General features: G+C 38.7%; 1 protein-coding gene across 1 annotated transcript in view; it reads right to left on the bottom strand.

Annotated features, from left to right (window-relative positions):
* The window catches only part of AFF2 (AF4/FMR2 family, member 2), a 257,496-nt gene extending 242,777 nt beyond the window's left edge, over positions 1 to 14,719 (bottom strand). Inside the window, exons 1-3 of the mRNA XM_010569133.1 lie at positions 14,715 to 14,719; positions 11,949 to 12,069; positions 3,709 to 4,599 (exon numbers count right to left, since the gene is read on the bottom strand). Coding sequence (XP_010567435.1) covers positions 3,709 to 4,599; positions 11,949 to 12,069; positions 14,715 to 14,719 — 1,017 coding nt within the window. The remainder of the gene's footprint in view (positions 1 to 3,708; positions 4,600 to 11,948; positions 12,070 to 14,714) is intronic.
* Positions 14,720 to 16,646: the final 1,927 nt, after the last annotated feature.

The following is a 16,646-nucleotide window of genomic DNA, read 5'->3' as shown; positions in this document are numbered from 1 at the left end:
GAGTGGTAAGTAACAATCATCTGCCATCATACAGTTTAAGTAGGTGGAATTCTACATAATACAAAAGCTCTTTGCAATGTCTCAGGCTTGCCACAATTTACCAAATGTTAAATGGAGGCTCAAAATTAATATATATATATGTATGTAAGTATGTATGTAAATATAGACTAAAGAGATGAGAGTTAGTAAGAAAGGAAATAATGTTTCCAGCTTGAGGCTTTCTAGCAATTTTTCTATCAGTTTTAGCTCCAGGGCCATTGTTATCAATTCTATGTCATGATATCTGGTGCATTTCTGCATGTCCCCCTGAATTCACATGATGGCCTTATGGTCTCGCAGTTGTGAAAGGTCTGCTTCACAATTTCTGAATCTCAGAGGCTGGCAAGCCCGGGTACTAGTGGTTATACTGGCTTTTGCTCAAGGCACCAAACCATAACATTTTTTACCTTCACCCTTAGAAAACAATACTGATAAGTAAAACTAAGGAGAAAGGTAAAAGAAATCAGAAGGATCACAAAATCATAAGGAAATCCTTACAGGGCATAACTAAAAGTCTACAGAGGCTCTGCTGTTTTTATTTCTTTACCTGCAACAGCCATGCATGGTGCAGACAGGTCTGAACTACCTCTGCGTGGGTGGAAATCACACAACAGCATCCACTCAGAGGCAAGGATTGGTCCACAGGTGCATAAGTGCTGCCAACACTACATCCTGACCCAGTCTGGTAAGCCTGTGTGAACTTACCATGAATCTCCACAAACTCAGAAATCACTAAACCACAACCCATTGCACAGTGGAGACATGCCAGCAGCAAAGCATTAACAAAGTTGTCCACTCCAAAGGAGCTGAAAGATGAATTGGCATCTCTGAGGGCAGAATTGGGCCCAGCGAACGAGCAAAGATTCTCAGAGCAACACCTCAAGTGACACAAATTATGTTATAAAATTGATCACTTCCTTACACATGGCAGAATGCTTCCAGGGCACTCAACATCCTATTCCATTAAGCTATGATAAATGAGACCATATTTCCACATCAGTCTGAACTCATCTTTTAAATCTGCTTGTTCAAATATTTGGTTACTTATTCCCCTCCCCCTCCTTACGACAGCAATACTTGTCTTTTTCTTTTCCAACTTTGCACATCTTAACAGCTGTCATTATTGCAGGACCATCACCTAAGAATTTTATTTCTTCACAGAATTCCTCATCTTAAGAGCACACAAAAATTTGAGAGAAATCACTGAAGAACATTTGGTGTGCAATCTCTATGTGTACACTCAGCAACTTGAAAAAATGGACTCAAAGATACCGGAGAGCCACAGAACAAGTTGTAGAGAAATGTCCCAAAAAAGTAACTCTGCTACTGCTAGTTTGAAGATCACCACCACCACCTGGAGCAGTGTTAGGATGGAAACCCATGGAGCAGGAGCAAAACTGTTCCAAGCAGATCACTACGCCTCGAGGTGGCTAGGGAAGGTTCATAAATTGATAAGCACCACCGAAGGATCATAAGCCTCCACATCAATTGTACAAAGATTACAACAGAGCCACTCGCTGCAGTCATTCTGAAAAGGTTATGGGTTTCACAGGTGTGCACTGTCAGTTCTGATTAAGCTTAAACTAAACCAGTTATCTATAATGTTGGATTGGAAGGAGTTTTATTGCTGAACGCAGGGTAAATCAAATTCAGGATACACATCTGTGGAAAAACACAGAGGGCCAAAGTTCACAGTCCTGACACAGGCAAAAAAAATCCAACCCTCCAAACTCAGGAGGAAAGTTGCCTGTAAAAGATCCATAAGTCTGGCTGTTGTCATATGTTCTGTATCGGAAAGGAAAAGTTATTCGTCACCTAACACAGCTTTGGGGTTTTTTTCCCTCTTCAAATTATTGTTTGCTCTTATAACATAGACTGTTTTAAGATTATTATCTGCATTCATTTCTAAAGTGCCTATAGTTTACCATTTATCTGATCATAAATGAAATTAATTATAGACCTATACTTCTCACTATATAGGATATAAACTAAAGCAGCTACAGCAACAAATTCACAATGTAATTTTTCATCTGTGTGACTAGGAATCTTTCCAAAAGCAACAGTTCACACCAGAGGTTTTTGGAGCTACACAAAAAGACTGTGGGTGAAACCCTGTGCCCAAAAAACATTGCTAACAACTCAACTGATTTCAACAGTGCCAGGATTTCACTCAAAAATTAAAGGAAAAAAAATGCATTCTTAATAGTTGATACAAGTTGCAAAAGGCACATTCTATCTCCAAAAAAACTTTGTATTAATGCTGCACTTTGAAGTGCCTCTATTGACTCATAGTGTTAATAGATGGCAAAAGTGAAAAAATGTATTTGCTTTTGCAACATCATTATTTCCTTTGCATGCAATCATTTACTTGCCAAACAATGCTAGCGACAAATCGCAACAGACTATGAAGCCATCTACATCAGCAGATTTTTAACCTAAGGTAAAAATAAACAGAAACATCTGTAAAGTAATCTTGTACAAAGCTACGTTTATTAACAAATACATTTTCTAATAAAACACCATCTGCAAGCAACCCTCAGCTTCCACTTGATATAAATAGGCCTTTTACTGTTTTCAGATGCAGTTCCCAGAAAATTATTCCAAGCTCTACTGCAAAACACATCAGTCTTTGTTGCTGCCTGGAATGTTAATAAATAACATCAAGATTTTAAATAGTCAAACAAATTATTGGCTTGAAACAATTATTCCAATAGAAAAAGCTGACCTTTTGCAATAAAGTGTTTTAAGAATGCATTGCTCCTCATTCCTAGTATGAAAATATTACCAAGCAGGGAAATATTCGGGGGAAAACAGAAAGCTATCAAAAACCCATACTGCAATTGTGCTCATATGTACACTACAAACCTACCTTGCAAAGGTTACTGCTTTAGAGAAACTCTGAATAAAAGTATACAGAGTATAAATAGTTCAATTGGTATCCTTATTATACATCTGTGCTTGGAATGAACACGAATATGAACCAAGTAAAATGTTCCTCACAGGACTACTGTACTGACCAGCAATACAAAATTCAACAGCTTAAACTGTTGGTAGCAGAGATTGGGACTGAATCCCAATATTAAGAGCTCTTCAAAATGCATAAAAGCTTTAATGGGACACATTTTCATAAGCATTACTCAGAACTTAAGCCACATTAATTCCATTAAAAGCAATAGGAATTTAGCAAACTCTGCAAATAAATTCCTTACTGGTAGAACTATTTAGTACCACTGAAATTTGAACACTGCCATTTTTCCTTAGAGTTTAAAACAGCAATCTTTCTATCAAACTGGCTCCTAACTGAAAATGCAAGAGTAAAAACTGCATTAAAGAGTAAAAAAAAGAAAAAAAAATGAACTGAGATATTAGAGTTCTCTGTCCAGAATTCTAGCTGGTATAAATATATTACACCCAACAGAGATCTGGCCTTTCAATATTAATCAGAAAAAAGTAATGTTAATATTCCAAACTGTGCTTTTAAAACTTCATTAAATATTGCTACTGGGACTACCACAACAAACTTTGCCAAAAGTAGTCATGCACATTCTAGAAAAAAGGAATGTTTTAGACTGCAATTCCAAGAAATGGAACTGCATATTTCCAGAGAAAAACATTCAGTGCATGAAATACTCAAGCGGCACTAGAGAGAAGATATTTTAAACTACTTACTTCACTGACAGGAGGAATGTTGAGCTTTGGTACTTTGTTCTTCGAACTAGGTGTGTTCACCTTTCCTTCCAGCAGTGTTCCAAAGGACTGATTTCCATATCCACTCTCAATTTCTATCGGAGGTTTCAGTTCAGGTGAGTCATTGGGTACCTGGTCCTGACCGTCCATAGGCCTGACGTATGCTGTAGGCTTTTGCTGGACCATGCTGTTTTTACAGTGAAGTCCTGGTGGGAAATTCTGGGTCGAAAGACCATTGTTCGCAGATAACAAAGAAGTGGAAGGGAGTGGAGATCCAGGACCATGACCTACAAACTCAAGCTCCGTGGGTGACTTCGAATGACTGTTTTCTTTGTAAGTATGTTCTCCAGGTGCTGACTTTGAATGAGTATGCCTCCTCGAATGTGAAGATGCTGCCATAGAATTCGCTTCCTCAGTTCCTCCGCTTTTATGCTGCTCACTCTGACAATTATAGAGGTCTTCATACCTGCCCTGTGGCTGCTCATGAGAAGAGCTATGCTTTGTCCGACTCTGCTGACTACTGGATTGGCTTGGCTGGGCCCCACTAGAGTTGTGACCACCACGTGACCAGTCTGTCCTCGACTTCCTGCTGCTCTGGTGACTGTGTAGCAAAGTAGAATTAGATGACAATGAAGAAGGCGGAGGCATTGATGTCGACGAGTGGCCACTGATCTGATGAGATGGGATCATCCTGTTTCTTGGTTCTGGGAAAAAATTCTGTTCATTTTTGTCAATGGGTGTCTGTGGGACAGAATTCTTTGGGATTCCTACAAGGTGGCTCTGGTTGGAATGGTTGGTTAACAGGTCCTTCATCTCATCGTAATTTCCCAATGTGTTCTGGACACGGTTTGCAAGGGCATCACCTTTATTTGTCTAAAATATTAAAAAAAAAAAAAAAAAAAAAAAAAAAAAGGGGGTAATTTCCTGATTATGAAGTTACTGCTCTGAGTAGTTGTCTTAGAAGATGGCAAATGTGAGCTGTTTAATGGTGTCATGCTGACACTTAATTTAATTTCAATTACATTTTGCATATGTTATGTAAGAAAAACCTATCAATAACTGTGTTCAAAGAATCTCTTGAAATAGGCTTGCATGAGTAACACTTGTATACTGCTTCCTGTTTTCTTAAATATGCTCTCAGAGAAGTGTTTAAATTGCATCAGTTATGGATGTTAGGAGCAAAATAAGCTAGTTTGCTTATTTTTTTATGTCAGAGATGTTGGGCTTGTACACTTCATATTGTGCAAAACATGAACGTGCAATTACTGGCTACTGAGCATTGGAATTGCAATCACACAGTTTATTTAAGTGTATTATTGTTCCATCAGCCCCTTGACCCATAGTCCAGTCAGAAATAGAAACTGGGTAGTCTGTAATAAACATTACAGCGCCAAACTCTTCACTCCAGTGTAACTCCAATTACTTTTCTATAGAGGGTTTAGTTTGACCTGAGGTATCTACCATCTGAATCCAGAAAAGAAAAAGCTTCTACCCACTCAAATGCTACAGTAGCTTCAAATAAAAGATCACTCAAAAATATTTTCTTATAGAACATAAATAGACATGATTGCCATATTCTTAAGTATCGGGATTCTTCTATTGTCTGCAGGCTGGTTGTATTTGTGAATCATGCTTTTCTTTGAATTCCAGTAATTAATAAATAAATAGTGACTCATCTGTGTTTCACTGCTATTATACTTCTTCCTTTGAAGTATTAAGTGGGGGGTTTTTTGGTTCTTTTTCCTTTTCCCTGTCACTTGAAAAAGCTGGACAAATAAGCTGGAAGCTATAATTAATATGCAGCTTATTTCCTCTCTCTTCCTGTTCTAACTCACTCCACAGAGACCCAAAGTACCAGCCTTCTTACTGACCTCTACGTTCCATTGAAATGACCAGCAGAGAACTAAAACATCTTATTCCCCATGCTTATTACTTTACAAGACTAAAAGGATAAAAGCCAAGCAAAACTATAGTTCCTGTTCAAGCAGATGGTTAACTTCTACAGTCTGGAACTGAATGATGAAGTTGCAGTGTATGTAAGATACTTCAGGATACAGCCAACTATACTTTTACTTATGTTCGAGGGGTTTTTTTCACTCAATACAGCAAGTAGTGCCACAGTCCAAAGATGCCTTAACACCAGGCCTAAAGATGGGGAAAGGCAGCACTATGAGCTTGTGCTTGGTTAGAGAGTGTCACGCTTCATTCCTCGACAAGCGATCCTACCATGCCACTGATCCCATTTTCCTCAAGTATTAAGCAGAAGTTTGAGTGATGAAAAAAATCCATGCATGGATTTCTCCTGAAATATCTGCTTATATTACCCACTGCTGAACTAGTCAGGAGATGAGAAGAATACTGCAGAAAGATATTTTTTTCCTTAGTACTGCACATGCCATAAAAAAATGTTGAAAAAGAAGATAATAAATGCAAATTTCCTTTTGCTCATTCTCAGGGATTGTAACATATATTACCACTGCACTGAGGCAGTGATTTAAAAATTAACTGTTCAGTGTTGTTCTCATCTATATACATTTTGCCAGTGCTCCTAACTGACATAGTTAATAATGCCAGTTGTGGAGAACCACGAATCACTTTTATTCACTAAGTAAGTCCCTAGGTTGGTCATTTTAGTGGCAAAAATTATATTCTAGCTAAGCCAAGAATAAGCTCTTTGTATATGAGCAGTCTCCTTCAACTGAGTTGCACAATGAGCTGTTTGGGCAGCAGCCAAAACCAGGCTCTCTCTGTTCAACCCCCAAATTTAAAACAAGGAGATTCCATTGTGCTTAAGGGCCCTGCAGGAATTATGATGCGAAGTCTAAACACTTACATACTTGTTCTGTTTCCTCCTTCTCCAAACACTTTAACTCCTTATGGGATAGCACATGGGAAACAACGAAGTTTAAAAAAAAGCCTGACCACCAACCTTCACCTCTGGTTCAGCTACACTTCCAGTGTGCAGTTAACTTATTTTCCAGAAAGTGGAAGTTTTTTTAAAAAAAACAAAAACAAAAACAAACAAACAAACAACCCCCCCCCAAAACCACACACACAAAAGTACTGACAACATACCATCACTGTAACATTTCAACATCACAGCACATTAAATAGCTCTTGTCTAGATCCTCACAGAGGCAATCAGTATTTTAATTTGAATGTAGAGCTTTTCAATCATTTCTGTGTTGAAGGTATCTGATTCTCTCAACTTAATTTCTTTTACATGTCACATAATGATAAATATAATTTTGCTTGATATTAACTCTGTTTTATGCAGAATGTTCACATCCTGGGGATAAAAGACACTGTATAAACGTTAGGCATTATTATTTGTAGTAATTTACTGGGAGCATTAATAAAGAATGTATTTCCTGAAAAGCATGGAGATTAAATTAATTTGAACATCCTTAGCATATTTTGAGTGCACTAAAGCTCTTATCCAATACTTATTGAAGTCAATGGAAGGATTATTATTCTCTTCAATGGCCACTGGACCAGATTCCAAAGCAAAAAACAGATAGTGAATGTGAGCGGTAATTTGGCTTATGCTTAAATAAAACTAGAGCACACACAACTAAGACCAGAGTTCTGCATCACAACCTGAATGAGCTCAGGTGTGTAGTACAGTGTACTACCTGCATTTAAGACATAAAGCATAACATTATTTTTTAAATTTTATTTCCTCAACAAATTCAGGGCTTTTGTGAGAAGCAGAGTATTCTTCACAAGCCTGGATACCAGCAAGACAAACACAAAATCCAGTCATAATTTATGGTTGCTCTTTGTTACTTCCAGATGGGGGACAATTTCTACCTTCATAGTCTGGATAATTGGCTGATTTCTTAAAGGAAACCTCTGTACATCTTATTTTCTGAACAGCATGTTGAATCACAATTTTGCCGCTATCAAGGAAATGCGGCATTTTCTGAGTATTCCAAGGCATAAATTATATGTCTGGTTTGTGACTCATGGCTAGTAGCCTTCCCTCTCATTCTAGACTCTTGTTAATTTAGGAAATATACACGTTCCTACATTTGCTTCTACTGCTTTCAAAAAAGATCTGTAATAGAATCCTATTGGAAGACTAATTTGCTAGCTAGCTATTGCATTATAGTTTTACAAAGAAAAGAACTAATGCACTCAAACTCATAGGCCCAATTTACAAGGGTTTTGTGAAAATTTGTATAAAACTTGAGGTTTCATAATTCATTCACTTTCTCATGCCTCATAGTTAAACTAACCTCTATGGATTAGAGGCGGAGATCTTTTTTATGCTAAACTTGAAAAGCATGTAGGGGCTTCACCTGAAAAAGATAAATGATTTAACATTCACCAAAGGTTCCCCAATGCAAATGCTGCCCACTGCGTTCTCTTTCTCAAGTTGAACTCTTCTGAGGCAATTCCTTTGAAAAGTAACAAAAATACCCCTACTGTTTTCTCTAGAATACTCATCTCTGAAACTCTTTACTAATTCAAAACATTAAAAGGTATCAACAATTCAGTAGTAAAATTGCAGCTTTTCTCAGGAAAACTCCAACACTGCTTTCTCACATGTCTGTTGTCATAACACTGCAGGCTCCTCTCTGATCACTTCTGCAAAATCAAGCATTAGCAGGCTGCACCAGAGTTTGAAGGCAAGACCTGCAACCCACTTGCATTAAAGGGCAACGCAGCCTTCACTGCCTGACCTTCCCCAAAAAAAAGCTGGATGTCATCACGTTGTCAAAGGTGTTGTTTCCCCACATGAGAGAATGAAGCTTCAAAAGAACACTTTTATCTTTTAGTAAGCATGTATAAATGTATTTTATACACCCACAGAAATAAATATCTCTTGTCATGTATGTGTATACATACATATACTACAAAGAATCAATGCAGAAACATGCACTTGTCCAAAACTATAATGATCATCTATGTTTTATCTGACAGAGGGATAGAAAGAAAGATACTCTAACAGCTAGAGCAAAGAGATGATAGATGGAGGCAGATACTCCACACATCTCATGATACACAATGGCAGTAAGCTCCATGAGAAAATCTGGGCTCCTTTCTTTGACCAAATTTTAATATCCCCAACTTTAGAGCGATCTTAAAACAGCTGCCAGTTGTTCAGTCTTTAAAACATCAAAACAGCAGTGGTGGTATTTCCTACCCCTACAGTCCCTTCTCTGGGTTACTGTTGAAGCAAATGAGGAAGGAATGATAAACAAGTAAGGACACCAGGTCTGGGAATAAAAGAAAGGAAAAGAGACGTTTTCTATTTCCTGAGACCTGATATACCCAACCTTCCCTTTGTCACTGTAGTCTCCATCTTACCTTGCACCCCCAGATCTTTCAGAAATGTACCAGCCATCCCTTGCGCTGATGCTCATTAGTAGAGCTAGCCCAGCTGAGGATGTGGACCCTGTGCCCATCACAGGCCAAAACAGTTGACTTTGCTGGGCAGTGTTTTATCTCATTCTGCTCCCACTGAGAGCAACCAGAAGAGACAAGATGGGTGCAGCTTGTTGTGTGCATCATGCCTTGAGTCTCATCCACACAGAAACATCTGTTCATCTCAAAATGGAAAAGGAATTCAAACTGAATGTGCAGCACATTTGTTCTCACCTCATGGCCTCTGCATTTATATTAGAATAAAAATAAACAAAACCCTAAATTTAGTTTTGCACTTGCTTAAGAATACAAGTTACTACATATCCACTAAGAGTTAGATCAAGCTTTCATTAGTTCCTAGGAAACTGTACTGTGGCTGGTTCTTAGCAATGCAGAACTTACAAAGGAAATACCAGTCTATCACTTTGTCCTTTTTTTTTTCTCCATAGTGTAAAATGTAGGCAAGACCTAGCTTTCCTATACAGTCTTGGTTCTCTTTGTTGTGCAAATTTAAGACAGATGTAACTATTTTTGCATGCAATTCCCTCTTAATTTTTACTTTCGCAATTTATAATTACAATGCTTTTTAGGATAGCAATCATTATGTTTTGCTGAATCCCACAGATCTGACAAACTTCTCTGCCAAGGAGGTGAAAAGCAATTAAAAAAAAAAAAATTGCTCAGGAAGATCACCAGGAAAATTTTTTGCTTTTTAGTTGTTTAGTTTTTGACAAAACATATGCTCTGTGTATGCTTGGTGCAAATACACGCACACTAAGCACATGTAAAATCAGGTATTATCATTCTTATGGTACAATAGATATTGGGGGTGCTTTTAGATCCTGACACAAAATTTTGCAGTGATTTGCATATCGGTCTACCTACTGAAATCCAAATGACCACTTACATGAACAAAAACATTTGCACAACCTGCAGGAAGTCTCAACAAAATCAGTTCATAGTAAGGTATTATTCCCATAAATAAAGGTGCTGAAGTGTGGTCCAGTGCAGAAATAGTGCACTGATTAGATTTTTATAAAAACAAACCAAAAAGACCCCACAAACAAACTGTCCTAGTGCATAGTCCTTATTTGGCTGAGTAAGTCTCTGTCACGGATGACTGGAATGCACCTCACTCAAAAGAGAAAAGGAGTAATATGTTTTATTGAAGTAAAATAATAATTTGACAGAGTTCAATAAGTTTGATGGAATTTAACACAGTTTAACAGTGGTTTGACAAGGTTCAGTAAGTTTGATGGCAAGGTTCACCTTATTAATTACTGCATGGAAGAAACATACAAAAGAAAATTGAGTTTGAATCAAGTTAGAATGATTTGAACAGAGACCAAAGATGCAAAGAGTAAAGAGGACCCTCCCACTGAGTCATGAGGTTCAGAGTGAACCCCCTTCCTTTCTAAACTCCTTTTGGAGCCTAGGTGCAGCTGGATCCAATCTCAGTCTCAGACTTGGTCAATGGTTTATGTCTAATGGAATTATCCATACAGTATTTACAACAATATTGAGTAGCTACATGGATTAGTAATGTTTCCTAGTATTAATTCAGCATGCTATCAGTCACATACAGAGGATCTGTTGCAGGTAAGGGATCTCTCTGCCTTGGGGAAGGAAGGATCTTTTAGTCTCAGGTAAGGAATCTCTACCCTTGAGAGGCATCCCTGCTCAAGGGGAGGGTTACCTGGCGTGCAGTCCAGCTGCAATTCAGGGAGAGCTCAAATTGGGCCCATCCTGATGGTAATATTTATAGAGAGAAGTAGTTGGCTGCTAGTCAATGGTACAGACAAGATAGATGTCTTCATTTTTGGTCTGATATCTTGTTTCGTACTTCAGTTATCTTGCACTTCTGGGTTTCGAAACCACCTTTTGAAAGATTTTTCAAGACACCTTCACTCCCTTGTACGTGAGCCAGGGGCTTTCCAGCTCACAAGTTCACTCCAAGGACATGAGGCCTGTTGCTCCTTAGTCAGCCTGAACCAAAGTACAGATAGGAGTCAAGTGTATCCCTCACACTCTCCCAGTCTAAAATTATTAGACACCATTTGATAATAATGCCAGTTTTTCCTCCTCCTTTTCAGGCCATTTTCAAAGAGCCCTCATCCTCCCTACAGCTGCTAACAATGTAAAATGGAAAGATGAAGTGGTGGCCTTTCAATGGATGTCACTGATTGGGAGGAGAAAGAGGTACGGAAATTTACATTCTGATGAATTCTTCAGGGAATGCCTTACTGAAAATCAAAGCGGCAAAAATCATAAAGGGGGGCATCCCTTGGTGATGAAAATCTCAGACAGCAAAGCTCCTTAGAGAGAATAAGACTTGTTGTAAGTCCTTTTCATACCCTTTTTATGCTCCCCAAAGATTCAGACAGTCTCCCAAAAGACTTCCTTGGATGGTTATGATTGCAGAGGAAAGCTTATGGACTCATTAGCTGGACATTAGGAAGGACATTGGTTTTAATAACTCAGGTATATTTTCTTCTTAAAAATAAAAGGACTAAGTGCTAGCTTTGTAGGTATTAACCCACTTGTCGAGAGATCAGCTGCACATACTTCTATTGCAGGACTTTGCTGTGTGTTTAGAGGAAGAAATATGGAACTGGACTGTAAACAAAATTCCTGATTCTGTCAAGGCTAGCATGCGATGTTGGGCAGAGCATTCAGTTTGCTCTGCTGCCATATGCTGATTTGGATAATCAGTGTATTCAAGAGTATAAGTACCAAGGCAGAGGCGATACTTTTGTTTCTTACAGGTGATGAGAAGTTTTATTTGTATTTGTAAAATGTGTGCAGGTAAAAGACATTCTGAAAATGTAAAGCATAACAATGCAATTTACCTTGTAGGGTTCCCCAAAGAGGTTAAAACCTGAAGCAAAGAGATCTTCATCTTGCTGGACTTCCTGGTTTCTTCTCTCCCATTCTTTCCGCTTAAGTGCACTCCGGTCTTGCTCATAGTGACTGAAGAAGAGAAAGACAAAAAAAGACAACACGTTGTTTTCCCCATAATTTAGTTACATGTTCGCTACCATCAGTAAAAGCAGCAAAACATCATAAACAATGCAACTCCTGAGGACAATTCTGAAAGAAAAAAGCAGCCACTGAATAATTTTCCCAAATGTAAATTTGGGAATCATAATACTATGTGAAATTGGGCAGTCGGACAGTCAGTACACTTCTAAAATGAAAACAGACAAAAGTGTTCTTTTCAAATTAACAGAGCATTATGCAGAAGAATAAAATACATTTTGACGCATTCATACGAACAGTCCATAAAATGCATGCACACACACACACACACACACGTGCTCACGAAGAATGTGTCTGTGCAGAGAAAGCAAATGTGAAGTCAAGGAAGCACAGCAACATCTTCAAATCCATTTAACTGTGTAGCACTTGTCTCCATACAGCCCAATGCTCCAGTTCAGCCTTGTGTGATTTAGACTTGATTCCCAGTATCAGATAATTCTACAAACAAACAAAAAAGTATCTAGTGCCTCAGTGTAGCAATGGCGAGTGGCACTTATCTGTATGTCAGCTTACTTTGTGCACCTGCCAGACCTAGGCGACAAGCTGAGTGACCACACTCACTTCTCCACTGACTAGCACAGAAGCACTTTGGTCTCTTGGCTTTGCAAACTAGCTCCTGCTCCTCTGAGGGAGAAGATATAATTAAAACCCTGAAGGAGGGGGAAAAATAGGAAAGGAAAGAGGAAAGGAAAAGATGCATGCTTCAACTTGCGCTGACAACCTCTCATGTGACAAGCGTTAAGGGACACTTCTGTGCTTTCAACCCATATTTGATTTGTTATGAGGCTTTTGGCTCTGTTTTGTGTCAGTTAATTAGCTACAAAATTCCAGACGACAATTTGAATAGCAGATTCAGTATACACACTGATGTTATTTATCTGTTGTAAGCAGTACTTCCCTGACAGATTCTGGACATGCCTGCACACATCCATGCACACCCTCTCTGTACGAATGCATACATACAAACATACATATTACATATGTAACAAAGAACAGTTAATTCTTCTATCTCTGGTGAGAATGAATTAAATCTCCATAGAGCTCCACTGCACTTGGAAGATAACCAAATATCTACAACTTTTGCCTTTTTAGCTCAGCATGATGTTGTATTGAAAGCTTCACACCGAGAGATATAATGAGGAATGAACTGCACAGTGATGAGGCTTTAACAGTGTATAAAGTCACTGATTTCTGAGTGAAACCACAATTACTAATTTGAAGCACCAGCTAATTAAAACCACAGCTATGTATTTAGCCTCTTGTTATACCTACTGCAGTTTATAATTATGAGGACCTCTTTATCTACTCAATTAAAGTTCTTATGATTCAGGCAGGTTGTGTTTGAATCTGCAAGCCCTGCAGAGAGCACAGGAAAGCATATGTCTGTTGTCTGATGACTCCACGTATCTTTACACTCATATACGTGTTTTTGTACAGGGAAGGAAAGAAAAAAAAGAAAGACTAATACCACAGTGAGATGCCTAAATAAAAAAATATTAATTAATAATTGGTTTAAGCAATTCAAGATCACTCAGGCTTGGATTGAATAAGGCTTGAGTATGGCTTGTAAACTGAATGCAAAGCCACCTACATAGGCTGAGCTGAATGATTTCCATCCATATTTTCCTTTTACAAGTTAGAAGGCTGAAAAGATGCCACATTTTATTTATTTATTTATAACACCACCTAATGTAGTGACCTCACTGGCACCAACACCAAGCTTGAGAACATTGTTACAATTGTTCCCCGTAGTTTTGCAGAAGCTATGGTACTGTTTGCTGGTTTCCTGAGGGAGATGGAAGGGAAACTGTAAGCAACAGTCACTTTACTATACTACACATGATCATATTGCTGACACAATACTGCAAACCACAAGGGACCCGTTCACTAAAAGATGAAGGGGGGTATCAGCCTCCCTTCTTTTCATGTCCTAAACCAAGATTAAAATCCACAGGTATGCAAATAAGTAAGTGCAAACTGTTTCCCAAATTGGTACGCAAAGATGAGGACAAGTTTGATTCCATCACTCCCCACAGCTCTTCTGGTGTAGGGGGCTGCTTTAGCCCAGAAATAATCCAGCCCAGGAGCTGTAGGAACACACTGTATTCACCTCTCTCATGGGAGACCTTTCGAGGGATTTCTTTGGCAGTTTGACCCATAGATTGTGTGACTCTTGCAGCAAGATCAGATCATTATGAAGTTATAAACCCAGTCTCAACACCAGCAGAATGGATCTAGTGTAAACAGGATTTTATATCCTGCGTATGTAATCTTTGCTTATGGGAGCAGTCCTATCCCAGGCACTGCCAGCATTCACTTCAGAAAGGATTATTCATGAAAGTTAGAGCTGCGTTTTACAGCTTCCCAATGGCAACCTTGGCCTGGAGTTTCAGGGTGAAATCCAGGTCCCATTCAAATCAAACTGAATCTGGCCACTGAACACTCAGATTACAGAATCACAGATTACAGCACAGAACAGATCTCACCCTTCATGTGAGGTGCCAGCACTTTGTTATCTAAAAGCTGGCTCTAGTCACAAGCATACGAAGTTTTCAGGGAACCAAGTGAGGCATTACGCCATATCCTATGTGAAAAAAAGCAGCAAAGGCTCTAAGACTATTTAGATATGTTTTGTGACACATTACAAAACCACAAATTCAAAAATGATGAAAACAGCAGTAATTTAAAGCAATTATGCTATTTTGAAAGACATTAACTTAAGCTAAGACAGTATTTACAATGTTAACAGCAAAAGCTTGAAAAAACGGTATTTTCCAACACAACATAGTGAAGCATTTCTCTTTTAGTGCATGTGTTTATGAAAGATACCTATTCCACACACCCAAGAGGTGACCACAAAGGCGCATCTCATGCCCTGGATCCCAACAATGTTTATAGGCCACCAAACTGTGAGCATCCATTTTATAACAGAAGCAAAGCCCTAAGTGAATTGCTACCTCTGCATCAGTCCAAATCTCTCTTATATATTCTCTTATGAGAACAACAAAAAAAATAAATTAAAGGTTCATTTTGAACTTTCCACTCATGCAGTCACATTGCAGCCTTAAGTGTACAAAGTATCCATTCAAAAGGAAGTGGTTGCTCATCCTGTCAGGTCAATTACTTGGCTTATTTCTCTGCAAACGTACTTTTGCTATGGGAATGCTTGACAGGGCGCCGATTGTGGCTACAGAAAGTCAAATATTATAAGATCATACACAGATTAGGATAACAACTTCTCTGGGTTCCTTGTAATCCAAAGAGGGATGCTGATTAGATCTTAAGGCTGCAGCGCAGTGAGAACCTAATGGGATGCTCTTCAGAAACTCTTAATGCAGCCACCATGCGATCTCTTGGACTTATGTTTAATATTTAGCTTAACTAATGTTCTGTGAAATACAGATATGTGATTAGTGGTGAAGGTGTCAGTGAAAACTATAGTCAGATACCATGAGGAACACCAGAGTTCAGTCTTTCTGATTAGTATGAGAAATACTTCATGACTCCTCTAAAGCCAGGAGAGTAGGAAATCACAAATACAGACTTCTGCAAATATTTAAAAAAAGAGATTTAGAAGAAAACAGCTGCAGGCCATGATACTCACTGTATCCGAGAGGGCCAGTTCCCTAGACAGAGCTATTACATGACAATGTAGTTTAAATACATGAGCTTTATTGTTTTGTTACCACTTATTAGATTAATAATCAAATTTGAATGCGGAAGTCTCTACATAAATCTGAGAAGATCAGGACTGGTGAGCAGTAAGAACACTACAAGAGCGTATGAGACCACTGATCTACAAATTACCAGTGTGCTGGATATGGCAGAAAGAATACTAACCATAACTGTATTATTGTTTTGGTATGTTTAACATCGAGGCACGCTGCAAATGCATTTTGAATAACAGCATTTGATACTTAATCCTTTAAAATTAGACCAGCATACATCCACTCATCATTCTTCTCAGCTACGGACACCCTAAGGGACAGTGGTGAGCTGATGCACTGTGACAGGCCAGGTGCTCAGCCTGCATGAATCTGCAGTGTCAGTAAGGCCCATGGAACTGCACCCTTCACACCCACTGCAGCCCACAAGGGCTGCGGGGACAACCCAGATCAAGCAGAGAATGGAGAAGGGGAGAAGGTGGCTGAGGCAGGAGAAGGTTATATGAAGGCAAAAGATAACAGGCATGCATGTAGGTTTCGGATTAGAAGCTAAAAATGCAGATCTGACAGTCAGAGATGGAAGTCAGACATGCACTGTCTACAAAGAGGAGAACTAGAAGAATAAAATTTAGGGCAGTGGAAAGGACAGTGCAATCATCTGCGGTGAAAGTGAGAGGATGTGGTATAAAAGATCTGAAGGGAAAAGAAAAAACCTTTTAGGACAGACTGCAACAGAGCAAGAGGTTAGAGGGAAGAGTTACAGGAAAGCTGATGAAATAAGACCAACAGCTAAAGGCTGAGACCTAGCATTTGGGGTTTATTTTCAAAGATGTGCTAACTAAA

The sequence above is a fragment of the Haliaeetus leucocephalus genome, unplaced genomic scaffold, assembly GCF_000737465.1.
Source record: "Haliaeetus leucocephalus isolate CR32 unplaced genomic scaffold, Haliaeetus_leucocephalus-4.0 Scaffold262, whole genome shotgun sequence".
Lineage (NCBI taxonomy): Eukaryota > Metazoa > Chordata > Aves > Accipitriformes > Accipitridae > Haliaeetus > Haliaeetus leucocephalus.
Note: the sequence above shows the minus strand (reverse complement) of the source record. Positions and strands in the feature narration are given on the sequence as shown.